The sequence below is a fragment of the Rhinolophus ferrumequinum genome, chromosome 24 (assembly GCF_004115265.2).
Source record: "Rhinolophus ferrumequinum isolate MPI-CBG mRhiFer1 chromosome 24, mRhiFer1_v1.p, whole genome shotgun sequence".
Taxonomy (NCBI): domain Eukaryota; kingdom Metazoa; phylum Chordata; class Mammalia; order Chiroptera; family Rhinolophidae; genus Rhinolophus; species Rhinolophus ferrumequinum.
In genome coordinates this window covers 3,768,238-3,787,243 of record NC_046307.1, presented here as the reverse complement: position 1 = coordinate 3,787,243, position 19,006 = coordinate 3,768,238, and the positions used below count along the sequence as shown (strand labels likewise).

The 19,006-nt window shown below is 40.5% G+C and overlaps 1 protein-coding gene across 5 annotated transcripts; it reads left to right on the top strand.

Annotated features, from left to right (window-relative positions):
- Window positions 1-4,361: 4,361 nt before the first annotated feature.
- ZFP62 (ZFP62 zinc finger protein) lies at window positions 4,362-18,160 on the top strand. 5 transcript variants are annotated; one of them, XM_033097016.1, is made up of 3 exons: window positions 4,395-4,462; window positions 5,959-6,038; window positions 14,282-18,160. In XM_033097016.1, exons 2-3 carry the CDS (start codon window positions 6,020-6,022, stop codon window positions 16,996-16,998), a joined length of 2,736 nt encoding a protein of 911 aa, XP_032952907.1. In that variant the 5' UTR covers window positions 4,395-4,462; window positions 5,959-6,019; the 3' UTR covers window positions 16,999-18,160. The 5 variants fall into 5 exon arrangements, with proteins under 5 accessions (XP_032952909.1, XP_032952911.1, XP_032952907.1 ...); XM_033097017.1 differs by lacking the exon at window positions 4,395-4,462 and adding an exon at window positions 4,714-5,276; XM_033097018.1 differs by lacking the exon at window positions 5,959-6,038 and having other exon boundaries at window positions 4,362-4,462.
- Window positions 18,161-19,006: the final 846 nt, after the last annotated feature.

The following is a 19,006-nucleotide window of genomic DNA, read 5'->3' as shown; positions in this document are numbered from 1 at the left end:
CAGCGATGATGGTTAGTGTGGGCACGTTTTACATTTAAGTCTTTGATACATCTGGAGTTTATCCTGGTTTAAGGGAAGAGGTTTGAATGCAAACTTGTATTTTCCCAATGCTTCCTAGTTGTACCCGCACTACTTTTTCCCCACTAATCTGAAAAGCTACATTTATCAGATAGGAAATACCCATGACTATTATTTTCAGTCTTTACGTCTCAGAATTACACCAGTTTAATTATTAATATGCTGTAATAGTGTCCCCCATCACTTGTAATTTTTTTTCCAGGCATTTTCTAGCTAGAAACAAACAAGAGCCTGTTCATTTTTCCACATGAAATTTAGAATCAATTGTGTGTTGCTGTTTTTCATTGGGATCATTACATTTATAGGTTACAGAGAAATAACATGGTTCCAATGGTCAGTCATTCCAGTCATGTGAACGGTGCATCCAAGAATCTTTCCATAAATTTAATTTGTCTTTTGTGACCCCAAGAGCACTGTAACTTTTCTTCATATAGCTCTTTCACCTATCTCCTTAATTCCTGGGTATTTGGTCTGTTGCTCATTTGTTTCTATTGTAAACATAATCCTTCCTTCTATTATTCTAATTGTAGCATATACATAAGAAAACTATTTCTTACAGTTTTCTGTGTGGTAATTATGAAACCACACCCATTACAGAATTCTCTAGGGTTTTGGGGTTTTGTTTTGTTTTGTTTTTGGTAGCTGAATCTCTTGGGATTTCCAGAAATAAATTTTTTTATCTATAAATAGGATAATGACTCCGTTTTCCAGTGTTTACATTCTACTTTTCTTTTTCCTCACCCACATACAATGGGAAGTAATGGTAGTGATGAATAATATCCTTGTCTAGTTCGTTACTCTGATTGCTTCCAATGTTTCTTGAGTCTTTTTCCCAACTATTCCAAGGAAAATACAGAAAAAGTTTTTGCATACTACTATTTATTACAGTACTGATTAATAATAATAATAATAAAATATTTAATTGGAAAGAATTTCAATGATTAACAACAGAAGAGTTAAAAAGATTATAGCTCAATGGCATATCACAAATTGTTGTAACATGGAAAATGATCATGTATAATATTATTTGTGAAAAGCACTATGTAAAAATTGCAGATATAGTGTGATTACAACCATCTGAAAAACACCTGCAAACTGGCAGTAGAAAACGAAGTTTGCTAAGATGTTAACAGTGCTTGCCACTAGGTAAAAGAATTACAAATGATTACTTTTTCTAATTTTTCTTTCTTTTCCAGATTTTACATAATAAGTTGATATTATGCTCTATAGTGGGAGGCGGACATTTATTTTTTTAATGTGTGACCAATTCAACAACTAAAAGTGGAGTTAGAATTAGGCCCCTTTGGGCATAGCTCAGTAATCTGCATTTGAACCACCCCAAAGGTGGCAGAGGAGCCCCACGGCAAGAGGAAACTGAGGACAACGTCATGGATGTAACTTGGCTTTCTAGAGTAGAGCTGAGAAATGTAATTCCAGCCATATATGTGATTTCTGGTTTTAAATGTGGATAAATTTAAAGTAAAAAGAAACAAGTGAAATTCATCTTAACAATATATTTTATTTAACTCAAAAAAGCCAAAATATTATCAACATAAAAATCAACGTAAATTTTAATGTTGTACATTCTATTTTCCTACTAAGTCTTAAAATCCAATGTGGATCTTACATTTACAGCATAGCTCAGTTTAGACCATTTCATGTGCGTAATAGCCATATGTGAAAAGGGACTGCCATGTCAGACAGTGCAGGTCTAGACACTGCTCTGATTTGTAGATGTCCAGAAAAGACTGGTATTGGAAAAAGTGTGTGTGCATGCACGTGTGTGTGTGTGTGTGTGTGTGTGCAGACACAGGGCAAACAAAAGGTGCCTAGATTATAGCAAGGTTCATGGAGGATAAAACATCATCCAAAATAAAAATCACGAGAATTAAGATTATTCACCTGGGGTTCCCAATGATCCCTCCCTCTCCGACACACACACTACCTTTCATGGAGGAGCACTGCCTCCTAACCTGGACATAAATATTTGTCCACCTTGCTGCCTCGAGGAAAAAATCCAGTCAACTCCTGCCATGGGTGACGGACTGGCCTGACACACCAACCTTCAATCTCGAGTATGAATTCTTCTGGAGGCCTGGGAGGGCTGTCTGAAGCAACTTGGGCTGTGCTGTCCAATGAGGCAGATTTTAGCTACATGTGGCTATTTAAATTAAATGTAATTAAAAATTCAAACGCTCAGCCATCTAGCCAGTTTTCAAGTGCTCAAGAGCTACACGCGTCTGTTATTTTAGGGGCAGCTCTAGGGGAATCAACTCCCAATTCTCAACAAGTGAGTGTGCTTTTGCCTAAAAACTGCAGCGTGAGCAGAGTCCGGGGCACTGCTCGGCTTGTCCTGAGGTTTGCAGCTGCCTGGGTCTGCTCTAAGACACATGTACATCGCACTGTCCCAGATTTTCTTGGAGGTGCATGCAGTTCTGGCATGGAGCCAAATGAGGTTTAGAATACATGGGTACACACAAATGCCCTTCTATTCCCTCTGTTTAACCAGCACCTGCATCTATAAAAAATGGAAGATTAACATAGAGTTGATTTGGTGCTGAACACTGGCTCACTCCAGCAATAAGTAAAATTCACCCAAGTAATTTGCATAACTTGAACTGTTAAAAAAAAACTACCTTATTAAAAGTTGTGCTTCCAAAACATTTCAGGTTTTGTATAAAAACTGATAGTAAAATTTTGAAGCATGTTTATATAATTTTGCTACTGGTCCGGCAAATAATTAATATCTAAGAGTGAGAAAAAAATTGTAACCTAATATCTTTACAGAGATGTGTGCTAGGGTGAACAATAAAACTTAAAGCATGCAACTATTTTACATTAGGATAAAGTGCAGCAATGCACGTAGAATAAAATTATTTTAGATTAGGATAAAGATCCTGTGAGGGACGTAAAATAAAAATAGACGTTCAAGGAAAAAGAAAAGAAGTAAAATTTCTGACTGTTAAAGTGGTTGGTGAGCATTATTTACAATAGCCAGGACACGTACACAACCTAAATGTCTATCGATGGATGAAGATGTGATATATATACACAGGATGCAAAAAAAGTATACACATTTTAAAAAAGGAAAAAAAACTGTATTAATACTGTAATACTCAGTATATAGTCACGTTTGACTTCTGCAATTACAAGAGGTGCTCAAAGTGGTTATCGTCAGCATCCAGACACTTCTGATTATGGCGAACTACTACTGCTACATAAATAACATCTCTTAAAATGTGTATACATTTTTTTGGCACTCCCAGTATGTATATCATGGAATATCACTCAGCCATATAAAAGAAGGAAAACCTGCCACTTGTGATATCATGGATGAAACTTGAGGGCATTATTCTAAGTGAAATAAGCCAGAGAATAAATACCATTTGATCTCCTTTATAGGTAGAGTCTTAAAAAAAACAACTGACACACAGAGAACAAATTGGTGGTTGGTGGTTACCAGGATTCCTGGGGTAGAATGTACACACAGCATGGTGACTATAGTTAATAATACTATATTGCAAATTTCAAAGTTGCTAATAGAGCAAATCTTAAAAGTTTCCATCAGTAGAAAAAAAATGTGTGTGGTGATGAATGTTAACCAGATTTACTGTGGTGATCATTTCACAGTATATACATGTATTGAATCCTGTTATTTGAAACTAATGTGTCAATTATATCTCAATTTTAAAAAGTGGATAATAGTTCAACCCTGTTGACTTACAAACCCTGTAGATGTGTTTGAAAGAATAAAGCAGTTCTGTCTTTTAAATGTTAATATTAACAATATGCAAAAAAATGTTTGTTTATGACTAAAAGTAAGGAGAGTTTTTCAAAGTCATTTTAGGCCAAGGATTGGGAGCCAACACAGGGGGATGAGTCACTGGCGCCGCCTCAGGGTTGGTGGGGGTCTCCGGTGGGCTCCGACTGCACGCCGGGCGCCCCCCTACAGGTCTCTCCGAGGCAGACAGGCCCACAGTCCCCGCGCTCTGCTCCGCCTCCTCCACAGGGGGGTGGCGGCCCCACCCTCACCCCCGTGGACTTCAGGTATTAGATCGTTAGGTGTTTACCCAGACACTTGTTTGCTTCATTGTCGGCCCCACTCTGCAGTGGAAAGTCCAGCAACACTAGCAGCTTGCCCGGTGGTTCCTCCGCCGCACCCAAGCACGCAACCCGGTGACCGCCCGATGAATAGTAGAGGAGTAACCCTCCAGTCAAGCGCACCACGGGTCACGTGCTCCAACGGAGGCTTACCATCGAGTCAGTCCTCCAACCTCCCAGAGAGGACTCGGAAGTGTCCCGGAGCCGGCGCGGGTCCTTCCGGCGGGGCTGTCCGCGCTTTTGTCCCGCCGGTGGCCGGGCTCCCGCGGCGCCCACTCAGCCAGTACGTGAGTCCGCGGCCGCCCGCGCTCCCGCCCCCGGCCCTCGCCTGCCACGCCCTTCCCTTCTTGGCCTGATTTTGGCTGCCCTTGGGTCGCGGGCAGGATCTGGGAGGAAGTGTGTTCTCTCCCCATACACCTCAGGAGGCGCGTCTGGGGAGTGGAGGGGAGGGAAGAGCTCGGGCCGGTTGAGGGGTTTGGGGCGCGCGCCGCTGGAGTAGACCGGACTCTGGAGGCGCTAGCTCTGGCCGTCCGAGTTGTCAGGGTCGGGCTAGGGCTGCCCGGTGTCCACAGAGAGGCCCCGCGCCGGTGTTTCTCAACTATTCGATGCTATCTCGAGAGGGAGGGGAACCGTGAAAATTAGCGCTTTGAAATGCTCCCCTTGTCTGGATCCCGTAACAGTTAAGTTTAGCCTTGGAACTTGAGAGTGAATGTGAGCGTTAGAGGGACCCTTAGGGGTGATCTGATTCGAGCCCCCCCCTTTTGTTTTTCTTTGATGGAGGGGTGATGTTGAGACATCTGGTGCTGGTGCGGATTTAGCCCTCGGAAGGCGCTTCCCGGCCCTTTTCCTGGGGGAAGCTCACCTATATACAAACAGCGGTGTGTCCGGAGAAGGCGGCCTGCCCTGGGCTCCGCAAGCTGAGGAGTTGACTAGGTTGGGAGAAAGAAGGTCGAGGAGGCTCCCAGACCCGGGGACAGCCTACGGGAACCCAGGCGGAGGGGATATGAAAGATGAATGGGGTGCCATGGCTGGGCGTGCTGCTCTAAGAAGTTTGGACTAGGTGGCCACAAGGCGTGTTTTCTGTTTGAAAGCACGAGGTGTGTTTTTTCTCTTTTAATAAATGTTTATGTAACATATGGTTCAGATATCTAAAATATAAAAAGATATCAGCGAAAAGATTTCCTCCCACGCAGCCATCTTCCTAGGCCCAACCCCCTAAAATAACCACATTTAGTTTATTTGAGCATATCCTCCCAGAGTTTCTTTATGCAAATACTGGCAAATATGAATGTAGTTAGTTCCCTCTTTTTTCCACACAGATGGTAAGTCACTTCAAAATTCTGCCTCTTGCTGCTTTCACTTTATCTTAGAGTTCATCAGAACACAAAGAGCTTTTTGTTTGTTTGTTTTACAGTGCTGTGGTATTGGATTAGCCATTGTTTGGATGTTTTGGATGTGCCATAATTTTTAGATCTAATCAGGGACATTGGGGGTTTCCAATTTTTGCCACTTCAAACAATGTTACACTCAGTAACATTGTACTAGGGCATATCTAAGCAAGGGTTTTTAAAGCAGGGATTAAACAATCAAAATAGTTTTATTTTATATCAATTCAGCCAGTTATTGGTAGATTGTTAAATATGCCAGATCATTATTATAAGTCATATAGAGTGTTTAAAGAACAAATAAAACCAAGTAGCTTTTCTCTCCTGAGACTTGTGTTAACTACTTCAATTAACAACTCTCTTTAAGCCAGTCTCCACCCCCTTTGAATTTCAGAAAATCTCAGTCTCCCATTTAGAATCTTCTTTGCTTAACTTATTCCCAAGGATGACTAGAAATGTCTTCTCCACTACCAGGTATGAGAATGTTCTGTTTCATTTTTTACTTTGGGAAAACAATTAGCTTTAATCCTTATTTCTACTTTTAAGCAATAGAACCAACTCATGTTAACCATTTACTATCCTGCTAGTCATAAACTATAAAATAATAACTAAAGCACAAACCATATTCTCTCTCTTCCCATCTGCGTATCACTTCTCACTCCTAGGTCCCATTTTTCATTTGTCCTGTTCTCCCACTGCCTAGGTACTCTCTTCCGAATTTGTAAGCATTTTGTGTTCACATTCCTTCTTGTTTTTTCTCTCTGAAGAAAGAGGAGATGACTTGGTCATCTCCAAGCCAAATACGATTTCCAAAAATTGAAGATACAGAATCCAAATGTGGCACTTGATGGTAGATTGACTTGTGGAATATGGTTGGAAATCCACAGTACCTGCTGATGTGTTGTATCTGTTGCATGTTGCAAGAAGTTGTTAACAGGCAGAAATTTTCAGCCAAAGGGAGCAACAGTTGCTCTCTGGTGAATTGTCTTGGCTCTTGAGAAGTGTTTCCTGACTCTGGGGCAGGGACAGCAAGAATTCAGGGCAGGTTCATACTATCTGCATGAGATTTTCTAGGCATTGGTGTCAGAGCATGACACGAGTCCAGAGGTGCCCAGTGGTTGTGAGTCATATGTAATTTGGAAGGAGTGGATGGCTGTCTGTGGCTGAGACTTGACTGATGCAACCAGGCTACTGCATCATGCTCCCTGTTGAGAACTGATTAGAGAGGAGTTTCTAATCTAACCCTTAGAACTGTTAAGAAATTAAAACTTTTCTGGCCCTCTCTGTGTAGGTGTTGTGCTTTTGGGGTGATTTCTTCTCGTGTCATGATGGGCACATGATTCAGCTACCACATCACTCATCTTGTTGGATTATAATAACCTTCCAGACTCCAGGACTCAGTTCGCTCTCCCCTTAATCCATTTTCCCACTGTAACTAATATGAGTGATCTTTCTTTTAGTTTTTTTATTATGAAAAAATTTAAACATACAGAAGAGTAGACTAATACAATGAACTCCATACACCCATAGCTCACGTTCAACAATTATCAGGATTCTGTTACATTTGTTTCATTTTTCCCTTTTTATTTTTGATTTGTTCAAATATTTTAAAGGAAATTCCAGACAGAAAGCACCAAGACATATAAAACCAGCACTAGGGTAAATGCTGATGCTACAGCTTGAATGTTTGTGTCCCCGCTCCTCCCATTTCCTGTGTTGAGATCCTGTATGTCTTGGTGCATTTCTGCCTGTTTTTGACTGACCTTTTCTTAGACTCTCTTTCTTAGTATTGATTAATATGAATCTCATGGCAAATCATCTATTTTCAAGGAAGATGCACATTTATGTTGATCTGTTTTGATTTCAGTCATTAAGAGGATTGGGTGAACTATATTGGGTGATGGGACATTGTGCCCCCCCAAACAGAGGAGGTTAAGCAGGGCTGGAACAGGGAAACTGCTGGCATCTGCCTAGGTCAGAGGGGTAAGAGGTAAAGTATTTGTGATCATGCAGACGAGGCTAGTCAGCAGCCACTCAAACAGGGAATCCCAGAGGACATGAGGGGTCTAAGAATTAGTCTGTCAGAGAGCATCAAGGGAAAGAGTCCATCAGGGCCGAGGACCAGTGAGTGCAGTGACAGTGAGGGGTTAATTAGCATGGCCCATTTGATGTCCAGCATGTCATTTCAGGTGCCCAGATGCAGAAGGCTTCATGTGCCACACTAGGTAGCCTGGGAAGATTTGGCATTGGTGAGTGACTAGGTGTGCATTTTCCAAATCTCTTTGACACCTATTGGAGGAAGAATTGAACTAGGGTAAAAATGAAGGTAGGGGGACTGACAGAAGTTCAAAAGGGACTTTAGGAGAGCTTAAACTAGGCGTTAGCAGTGAGAATGGAGGTGGGGGTGGGAACTTGAGAAGTGTTTAGGCAGTAGAATCAGCTGGTCCTAGGGGCTCTTTCAGATATGAAGGGGTGAGGGAAAGAAATGAGTACTTCTGATTTAGGCAAAGGGGAGGACAGAGGTGAATATGAGGGTCTGTAGTTGAAGAGAAGGGTCTGACCCAGAGATGAGACTCTGTGAGACAGCTTATAGGAGTGGCAGGAGCCGCACATATAGATGGAGCTGCCATCTATAGTCATGTAGAGTCAGAAGAGGAAAGGTTCCAGGTGGAACAGGGGCCCAGGAACATCCAAGGGGCAGCAGGCTAAGGAGTTGGTGTGTGGCCTAGAAGAAAGTAATGCGGTGTGGTCTGAGAAATCAGATTGAGTAGATGAGGCATGAAGGGATTTGGAAACGTGGAGACCACTTTTTCAAGACACAGCAGTTAACAAGAGGCAGACAGGATGTGAAAGCAGTACCTGGAGGGAAAAATATAGTTCAGGGAATTTTAAATGTACTTTTTTGAATTTTTTAAACTTTTTATTTGGAAATAATTTCAAATATACAGAAAAATTTCAAGAATAAGAATTGTAAAAAGATACCCTTAACTCATATTCACCTGTAGTTAACATTTTATTTCATTTTGTTTTCTTTCTCATGCTCTTTTATACATATTATTTTTTATAAACCATTTGAGAGTAACTTACATACATCATGGCCATTTACTCCTAAATACATTAGTGTATATTTACTAAGAATATAAGGATATTCACCTGAATAAATACAGTACAACTGTCAACTTCAGTAAATTCAAAATTGGTATTACTTTTGTCTAACCATCCATATTCCAATTTTGTCAGTTGACACAATTATTTTTTATAACAGTTTTTCCCTCCAGTACAAATCCATTCCAGGTCATGTATTGAATTTAGTGGTCAAGTCTCTTTAGCCTCTTTTAATCTGGAACATTTCTATAGCTTTTCCTTGTCTTTTATGAAAATGATACTTTTGAAATGATACAAATACCTTTTAATAGAATGTTCCTCATTTTGGATTTATCTGATGTTTCCTTCTGATTCAATTCAGGTAGTGCATTCTCATAGGTGATGTGTCCTTAGAGTGTCACTTCTGGAAACACACGATGTCCATCTGGCTTCCATTGGTGATAGTAATTTACAGTACTTGGCCAAGGCATCATCTCATTTCCCCACTGTGTAATTACTGTTTTCCCCTTGTAGTCTGGGGGAATATTTTAAGACTGTGTAGATAAACTGCTTCTTGTCAAAGTGTCCCCCTCTACTCCGATTTAGAATACGTTGATAATTCTCCTGATTCATCCTTTACTCCAGTAGTTGTAGAATGCTGATTTTGTTTTTTTTCCAACTCTACTACTCTCCACATTTACTAAGCAGCCATGCCATTCTACTGTAAGCAAGAGGCCTCCCTTTCTTCCCTGTTTGTATCTGTATGGACTCATGAAACCCTATTTTCAGTAATTCGTAATTCATCACTTAATTATTATGGAGCCTGAATTAACTATTCAAGCTGGCTCTTATGGTCTTGTATGTTGACATGGCCCCATCATTGTTTTTGAGCATCTCCTTACTTGGTAGTATAACAAGATGTCCCAGCTCATCTTGTATGTATCCTGCCCCCAGCCTGGAATCCACCATTAGTAGGCAATAATAGTAGAGACTGAAAATAGGGTGCTAGATGTGTGCATTACCACAGAGGTGTTTTTATTTCTTAGCTTTTCAGCAGATAGAGATAGGGAATATATGCAGAGGGTGTCAAAAAAATGTATACACATTTTAAGAAAGGAAAAAACTGAATTAAAATTACGCTGATGGTAACCACTTTGAGGACCTCTTGTAATTGCAGAAGTCAAACATGACTTGTATTCATCTTTTGTTATTGGTATATACTGAGTAGTACAATTTTAATAGTTTTTCCTTTCTTAAAATGTATATACATGTTTTTGGCACCATGTGTATGTGTGTGTGTGTGACACACACACAAATATCCATGTGAATGTACATACATACATACCTATATGTATAATTTAGAAATCATGGGTTCACACCAATACCTACATTTCACCCCCACAGGATTCTTTCTTGCCTTCCCTTATTCCATATTTTTGTGTCCCTTCTTCTTCCAGAAGAGCCCTGGCTCACAATCAAACACATATGCTCAATCCCGTAACAGATCTAAAGTTGTTTCACCCATATTACCACAGAAAACAAACCTGCTTTTAAAAGGAGTTCAGTTGTTTGCAGCTCTCCCCCACCACTCCCTCTAGCCTTCCCCAGACTGAGAGTATATAGTATATAGTCGTAGTATATATCTAAGTTACATCCTTTTAAAAAATTTTTTATACATTAAGGATATTAGCCTTTATATAGGATGTATGTTGTAAATATTTTCTTCTACTTTGTCATTTATTTCTTGATTTTGCTTACGGTATTTTTGAAATGCAATTTAGTTTTATTTTGATATAGTCAAAAATAGCAATCTTTTAATGCATCTGGGTCATAGTTAGAAAGCTTTCTCTATACCCAGGTTATAGAGGCATTCACCCATGTTTTGTTCTAGTATGTGTATAGTGTCAGTCTTTTATATTTAGAGCTCTGCTCCATTTGGAGTTTATTCCTATGTATGGCGTAAACAATGGATCTAATTTTTTTTTTTTCCAAACAGCTTTATAGTTGCTCTGACACCATTGTTTCAGAGAGACCATTGTTAATGAGACCATGTTTGCCCCAATAATTTCATGTACCATCTTTATCATATGTTTTATTTCTATTTGTAATTAGAACTATTTCTGGACTTTTTGTTCTGTCTGTACACCAGTACCACATTCTTTTGGTTGTAGAGGCTTTGTGGTATACTTTAATATCTAGTATGTCTAGTCTCCCCTCACAGCTTTTCCTTTGCTCTTTTTTTCTCTAGCAATTTTTGTGTGTTTATTTTAGGGGATTTGGTTTTATGTTTGTAGGAACTTGAACATCTTTCTCTCCTGAGGGCTGAGGGTAGTAGAGGTGGAGGGGCCATGGCCAAAGGGAATAGATGGGACAGGGTCCCTGATGTGTGTGGAAGCAGGATTTAGAATACAGGTAAAAGGTGTGTTGCTGCTGATGGTTCAGGAATTCTACTGCTTACCCAGTAGCCCTCACACATTATGTGACATGGACTACTCTGCCCAAAGTAGTAAAAAAAAAAGGAGCAAAGAACAAGCCTGTGCCACCATTCCTCAGTGACCTCTGAAGATCTCTTATCTAATATCACTTAATAGTCATTTTGTGTAGCTTTCTGAGTTGAACCACCTTTTGGTTTAATGTCTACTGAGTAGAGCTTTGTTTTATTGTCCTACTGATATTCTGAGTTCCTAGCTTCTTCTCCTTTTCTGTAAATTTTATTTGAGTCCATCATTCCAGTCCCGTAAGCATAAGTTGGATCATGAGTGTGCTTCTTTATACATGTCTATTTCAGAATATACTTGTTACTTTCCTTTTTCCCTCTGCTTCCTTCCTTTCTCACATTCACATATAGGGTGTCTAAGTAGGACTGACAGAATTTCAGAGTACTGACCCAAGAGTGTCTGATACCCAGAGTAAGAGTGGAGATTCACATTTTAACTAAGTCTAAACACATGTCTAATGGTCTAAGGTTGGGGGATAAGGGGTTTACAATTGTTTCTTTTGCTCTCAGGAGTTGGTCTATCAGTAGGTGTATAGAGGAGTGCCAGCTGTGTGTAGAGTAGCTTCAAGGGAACACAGCATCCCTGCCTGGCTCTTAAACTCCTCTGGGAAGGAGTTTACCTTTCCTGAGTCCTGTGATTTCTTCTCAGGTTCCAACCCTGATCCAATAACCTGACCTCAGATAGCACATAGCACTCACCAAGTGACATGCATTGTTTTCAGTACTTTACATATATTTTCTCATTTAATATTCACACCAACCCTATGCCTTCATTGTACTTATGAGGAAACTGTGACACAAAGAAGTTAAATAACTTTCTCAAGGTCATACAGCTAAGTATTTGAACCTAGGCAGAATTATTTCCTTCATTTAATGGTTTGTGTTTTCCTTCTGATCTTTGATATTCTCTGACTGTAGTTAGCATGTTCATAAACTAGGAGTGAAAGCCTCTTTGCCTGCCAGGCCAGAGCATGTACTTCCATATAGAGTTCCTCCCTAACTACCTACTTTCCAGGGTCAGTGTTTTCCTTGAGAGGAAGTCAAGGAAAAGGAGGCCAAACCAACAGGCTTGTTTTCTTCTCATCTCTGAAATGACTATGCTCATGATTGTGTAATCACCTCCCCAATACTTCTCCCTGGTACTACTCTCTCCTTTACTTTAGTTTTGCCTGTCTTCTGTTGATTGCCTTCTTAACTTTTGTCTTATTAATCTTTCTGTCTCCTCTTCTTCAGAGATTTCTTCTATCCTTTGTTTTTCCATGACTTGGTGACAGTTTTAAAAAACTGATCAGTGTTGCCCTTGGTTCTGTACAAGATGTGATTTAAAAACTTGGTGAATGTTTAAATAAAAAAATTATTACCGTAAAAGACACATTGCTATTAATCCCCCTCAAAATACTCCCCCTCACTTCAAACACACTTAGTCCATCATTCTTGCCTCTTCCTGAAGCAGTTCTGAAAATCGTCTTTCATGAATGTCTTTAGTTGCAGTGTCATGGCTGCCTTGATGTCCTGAATCATTCTGACTTTGGGGAAGAGCCAGAAGTCACATAGTGCGAGATCCGATGAATAAGGTTAATGAGGACACACTACAATGTTTTTATTTGACAGAAATCGCCATACCAGAAACGATGTGTGACACAGCCTTTTCATTGTGATAAAAAAGTACAGTAAATGCTGCTGCCAAGTGCCATCCAACGGAAAAGTAGGGATTTTCAATACAGGAAGCAGCACGTTGAACCTTACTAACTGTGTGACAAGTTTCAACTTGTTTGGTGTAGTCAGTCGGGTGTGAGCTGCAGTTGAGAGGTGTGTTTTAAATATGTGCCGTAAATCATGGATCACGAACAACGCATTAACATAAAATGGGCATACAGTTTCATCCTCCATCATAACGGTTTGTGTCATACATCGCTTCTGGTATACGGCAATTTCTGTAAAATCAAAACTTTACAGTGTGTCCTCATCCACCGTATTCACTGGATCTGGTACCATGCAATTTCTGGCCCTTCCCCAAAGTCAAAATGATTCAGGACATCAAAGTAGCCAAGACAGCGCAACTAAAGACACTCATGAAAGAGGACTTCCAGAATAGCTTCAGAAAATGGCAAGAATGATGAGATAAATATGTTTGAAGCAAGAGAGAATTCTTTGTTTTTTGTTTGTTTTTTAAGATTTTATTGGGGAAGGGGAACAGGACTTTATTGGGAAGCAGTGTATACTTCCAGGACTTTTTTCCAAGTCAAGTTGTTGTCCTTTCAATCTTAGTTGTGGAGGGTGCAGCTTAGCTCCAGGTCCAATTGCCTGTTGCTAGTTGCAGGGGGTGCAGCCCACCATCCCTTGAGGGAGTCCAACCGGCAACCTTATGGTTGAGAGGATGCGCTCCAACCAACTGAGCCATTTGGGAGCTCAGTGGCAGCTCAGCTCAAGGTGCCGAGTTCAATTTTAGTTGCAGGGGTCGCTGCCCACCATCCCTTGCAGGATTTGAGGAATCGAACTGGCAACCTTGTGGTTGAGAGGATACGCTCCAACCAACTGAGCCACTTGGGAGCTCAGCGGCAGCTCAGCTCAAGGTGCCGTGTTCAATCTTAGTTTCAGGGGGCGGAGCCCATCATCCCTTGCGGGACTCGAGGAATTGAACTGGCAACCTTGTGGTTGACAGCCCACTGGCCCATGTGGGAATCGAACCAGCAGCCTTCAGAGTTAGGAGCATGGAGTTCTAACCACCTGAGCCACTAGGCCAGCCCAAGACAGAGTATTTTGAGGGGGCTTGATGGCAATGTGTCTTTTACGGTAATATTTTTTTAAATTTAAGCATTCACTGTATTGTTCGATCACACCATGTGCATCATTTCAGCACATTTCAACTTACCCTCACACTAAGCTGTTATGAAAGAATAGAAAGCTCTTTGTTTCATTGAAAATCCAGGGCTCTAGTATTTTAACATTAGGTCCCTTGGGGCAGAAAATTTGGCATGTTCACCATTGTATCCCAGTGGTTAAAAATGGTGCCCATCACACAATATGCAGTCAATAAACACTTGCCAAGTGAATGAGTGAATTTAGATGTAATTCTTGTAGTTTTTTCTAAACAAAGTGAACAAGTGTCATTTTCATTTTTTTTTTTTTGGTTTAGTGTCACATTTCAAGACAAGGGGCACTGAGGATGAGGAATCAACTGAAAAATGTGAAAATGTTGGAAATACAGAATCTATGTGGCTAAGAGTGGAAGGTCTTCACAAGGGTCATATGCAGGAATCTAAGGTTGGTGAAACTTGTAATTGGGATAACAAGGTAGAAAATCAATTGGAAAAGCCTGAGGGAAAGACAATGAAGGAAGTCAAAAGTGGCATCAGGGAAAAGATTGGAAAACCCAAGAACACAGCAAATATAAAGACAGAACAGGAAGACGAGGCATCTGAAAAAAGCTTACATCTGAGTTCAAAACATGTTACACACCAGACCATCCCTATAGAAGAGAAAAGCAGTGAACAAGGCAAACGTGTGGAGAACATTAATGGAAACTCTCATCCCCATCTGCAGCAGAAAACCAGCACTGTTAAGAAATCCCATAAATGTGATGAGTGTGGGAAATCCTTCAAATATAATTCCCGCCTTGTTCAACATAAAATTATGCACACTGGGGAAAAACGCTATGAGTGCGATGACTGTGGAGGGACTTTCCGGAGCAGTTCGAGCCTTCGAGTCCACAAGCGGATTCATACTGGGGAGAAGCCGTACAAGTGTGAAGAATGTGGGAAAGCCTATATGTCCTACTCCAGCCTTATAAACCACAAAAGCACCCATTCTGGGGAGAAGAATTGTAAGTGTGATGAGTGTGGAAAATCCTTCAATTATAGCTCTGTTTTGGACCAGCATAAGAGGATCCACACTGGAGAGAAGCCCTATGAATGTGGCGAGTGTGGGAAGGCCTTCAGGAACAGTTCTGGTCTCAGAGTCCACAAAAGGATCCACACTGGGGAGAAGCCCTATGAATGTGACATCTGTGGGAAGACTTTCAGTAATAGCTCTGGCCTTAGGGTCCACAAAAGGATCCACACAGGTGAAAAGCCCTATGAATGCGATGAGTGTGGGAAGGCCTTTATTACTTGCCGAACACTTCTAAACCATAAAAGCATCCACTTTGGAGATAAACCTTACAAATGTGATGAGTGTGAAAAATCATTTAATTATAGCTCTCTCCTCATTCAGCATAAAGTCATCCACACTGGAGAGAAACCTTATGAATGTGATGAATGTGGGAAGGCCTTCAGGAATAGTTCAGGCCTTATTGTGCATAAAAGGATCCACACGGGAGAGAAACCTTATAAGTGTGATGTCTGTGGCAAAGCGTTCAGCTATAGCTCAGGCCTCGCAGTCCATAAAAGCATTCACCCTGGGAAGAAAGCTCATGAATGTAAAGACTGTGGAAAATCCTTCAGCTATAACTCACTTCTCCTTCAGCATAAAACCATTCACACTGGAGAGAGACCTTATGTATGTGATGTATGTGGGAAAACCTTCAGAAACAATTCAGGCCTCAAAGTCCACAGAAGGCTCCACACTGGGGAAAAACCATACAAATGTGACGTGTGTGGGAAAGCCTATATCTCACGCTCTAGCCTTAAAAACCATAAAGGAATCCATCTTGGGGAGAAGCCCTATAAATGTAGCTATTGTGAGAAATCCTTCAATTACAGCTCTGCCCTTGAACAACATAAAAGGATTCATACAAGGGAGAAACCTTTTGGGTGTGATGAGTGTGGAAAAGCCTTCAGAAATAATTCAGGCCTTAAAGTACATAAACGAATCCACACTGGGGAGAGACCTTACAAATGTGAAGAATGTGGGAAAGCCTACATCTCACTCTCAAGCCTTATAAATCATAAAAGTGTACACCCTGGGGAAAAGCCCTATAAATGTGATGAGTGTGATAAAGCATTCATCACATACCGAACCCTTATGAACCACAGGAAAATTCATCTTGGGGAGAAGCCCTACAAATGCGATGTGTGTGAGAAATCTTTTAATTACACTTCACTCCTTTCTCAACACAAAAGGGTTCACACTAGAGAAAAGCCCTATGAATGTGACAGGTGTGAGAAGGTCTTCAGAAACAACTCAAGCCTTAAAGTGCATAAAAGAATCCATACTGGGGAGAAACCCTATGAATGTGATGTGTGTGGAAAAGCCTACATCTCACACTCAAGCCTTATTAACCATAAAAGTACCCACCCTGGCAAGACACCCTATACATGTGATGAATGTGGAAAAGCTTTTTTCTCAAGCAGAACTCTTATGAGCCATAAGAGAGTCCATCTTGGGGAGAAACCTTTCAAATGTGTTGAGTGTGGGAAATCTTTCAGCTACAGCTCACTCCTTTCTCAACACAAGAGGATCCACACTGGGGAGAAACCCTATGTATGTGATGGGTGTGGAAAGGCATTCAGGAACAGCTCAGGCCTCACAGTGCATAAAAGGATCCATACAGGCGAGAAACCCTATGAATGTGATGAGTGTGGGAAGGCATATATCTCACACTCAAGTCTTATCAACCATAAAAGCATCCACCGTGGGCAGCAGCCCTATAATTGTGAATGTGGGAAATCCTTCAGTTACAGATCAGTCCTTGACCAACACAAAAGGATCCACACTGGAAAAAAGCCATACCGATGTAATGCGTGTGGGAAGGCTTTTAATATCAGATCAAATCTCACCAAGCATAAAAGAATCCATACCGGAGAGGAATCTTTAAATGTGACAAATATGGGAAGTCATAGTGGCACATCACAGAAGAGAACTCACGAGGGTGGGAATGTTCTGGATGGGACCAAGATGAGCTTTTCTCTGTAGGAGGCAGAGCTTACCAAGTCTCAGAGAACTCAAATGGAAGAAAAACCATGTGAATGTAAGAATGTCTGAGGTTCTTGTTCATGGCTTATAATTTACATAGTATAAATGAAACCATGAGTAATCTTTTCTATGTGATCTTCAATCAGCCAGCAAGGAAGCCTCCAATGTCAAGGTACTTGAACCCTTATGAAATATAAAATAGTTCATACTGGGAATAAAACTATCAGAGTGATGGGATGTTAAAATAAAACCTTTAGAATAAGCAGACATTTCTGAACATAAAACATGGATGAGGATATGATTCCAATTAGAAATCACATAGTCACCATTAGAAAGTTTATATTTGGGTAAATTCTGCAAATCATAGTGTGGGCATTCAGGTATAACTTTGACTCCCAATTATACATTGGTCAGTGGGAAAAAAAAATGCAAGAATGGCCTCCAAAAGGCAAATTCAGGGAGAGATAGGCTTCAGGGAATATAAATTTATTTAATAGTGATTATGAAGTATAAACTTGATATAATTAAATGATTTGAGGGGAGTGATGATAAAATCTGAAACAAAATTTGAATTCTGTTGTAAGAAAAGTAAAAAGTATAACTATAAATCTAACAGGAGATAGGAGATAGTCACTCCAGAAAAATTGCAAGTTGATTGGACTACATTGTTGTAATATTGTGATATATTAGTTGAGTGGGTGAAACTTTAAAAATGTTATACGAACCCCTCAATGAATGATGAATGTGTGATGAGTGAAAACTTCACACATTGTACTGCAAACAAAAGGTTCTACTATGGAGATAAATTCAGTGCACTCAATAACTAATGGAACACATCTTCAGCATAAATTTGCACCTCACACAAAAAGAATTGATTCTAGGATTCCTATGAGTAGGAATGCTGAGAAAGAGGGCACGTTATTGCTGAAACTAAAGAGCTAAGTAGCTACTAATCATTGAGGAATAGGAGGAAATTCACGCTTCTTAATAATCCTGTTAAATGTTTGATTGTTTTCGACTTGTTGTAGATTTCATGCACTACATGTGTGTATTGTCTGTTGTAAAATGTTATGAATACTTTGTTCAGGGCTCACTCTCTCTTGGCCATGAAGAGCCAGGTAGTTGTGGGGAGGTAAGGTGGAACTCCAATAAAGAAATTCCTCAAAAGTAAACAGGCTGTGCCTGACTTTAGATGGAGCGGTATGCAGAGAAAGCCATTTGTGTCACATCTTTTTGGGGTAAGTTATGCCAGATACAAACCAGGGAGAGCAGTAGGGGCTCATTCCCCAGGGCTAGCAGCTCAGGTTTCACTAAAAGTTAAGTGACATCTCCACAAGGAGAAGTGCAGAATAGATTGAGCCTCACATACTGGGACTAGATCATAACTCCTGGGAATGGATAGGCTCTGTGAGTGATAGTCAACACATAGAAACAGTTCTGTTGGGAACAGACAGAATTTAACAAAATATTAACTTCCTATAAAGCTGTTAACTAGATAACTAAAAGGAGAGTTTTCTGAAAGTTAAGTTACCTGCCCAAGAATACTCTGGGTGGGGCCCACTGGTGGAGGCTGAATTCTAAGTTCTCTCTGGCTCCAAAATCCACTGTTTTTACAAGAGAACAATTTCTAGCCACAAAGTTTCCATGCCTCTTTCTAGGATTATAATTCTTTCACTTTGTCTCCAAATCTCCACCAGTAAGTTTTGATGGAGGCAGGAAGTATAAGGCTAGGAAGGGGAGAGGAAAAGCATTTCTGCCACTCAAGTCCACTTTGGAATGTCACTACCACGCTTGCTTTTTGTTCTCTCTACATGCAACTCTGTCAAACATGAACCTCTCCACAAACGGGTTAATTTAATTCAGCAAATACTTGTTGAGGATCTGCTAGGTGCAGTCCACTATCCTAGGCACTAGGCAGCAGGAGTAAGTAAAGGATAAGGGAGAAAGCCCATAGGTAAAGCCACCTTAATGGATGCTGAACTAACTGCAGCATTCAGAGGAAAGTGAC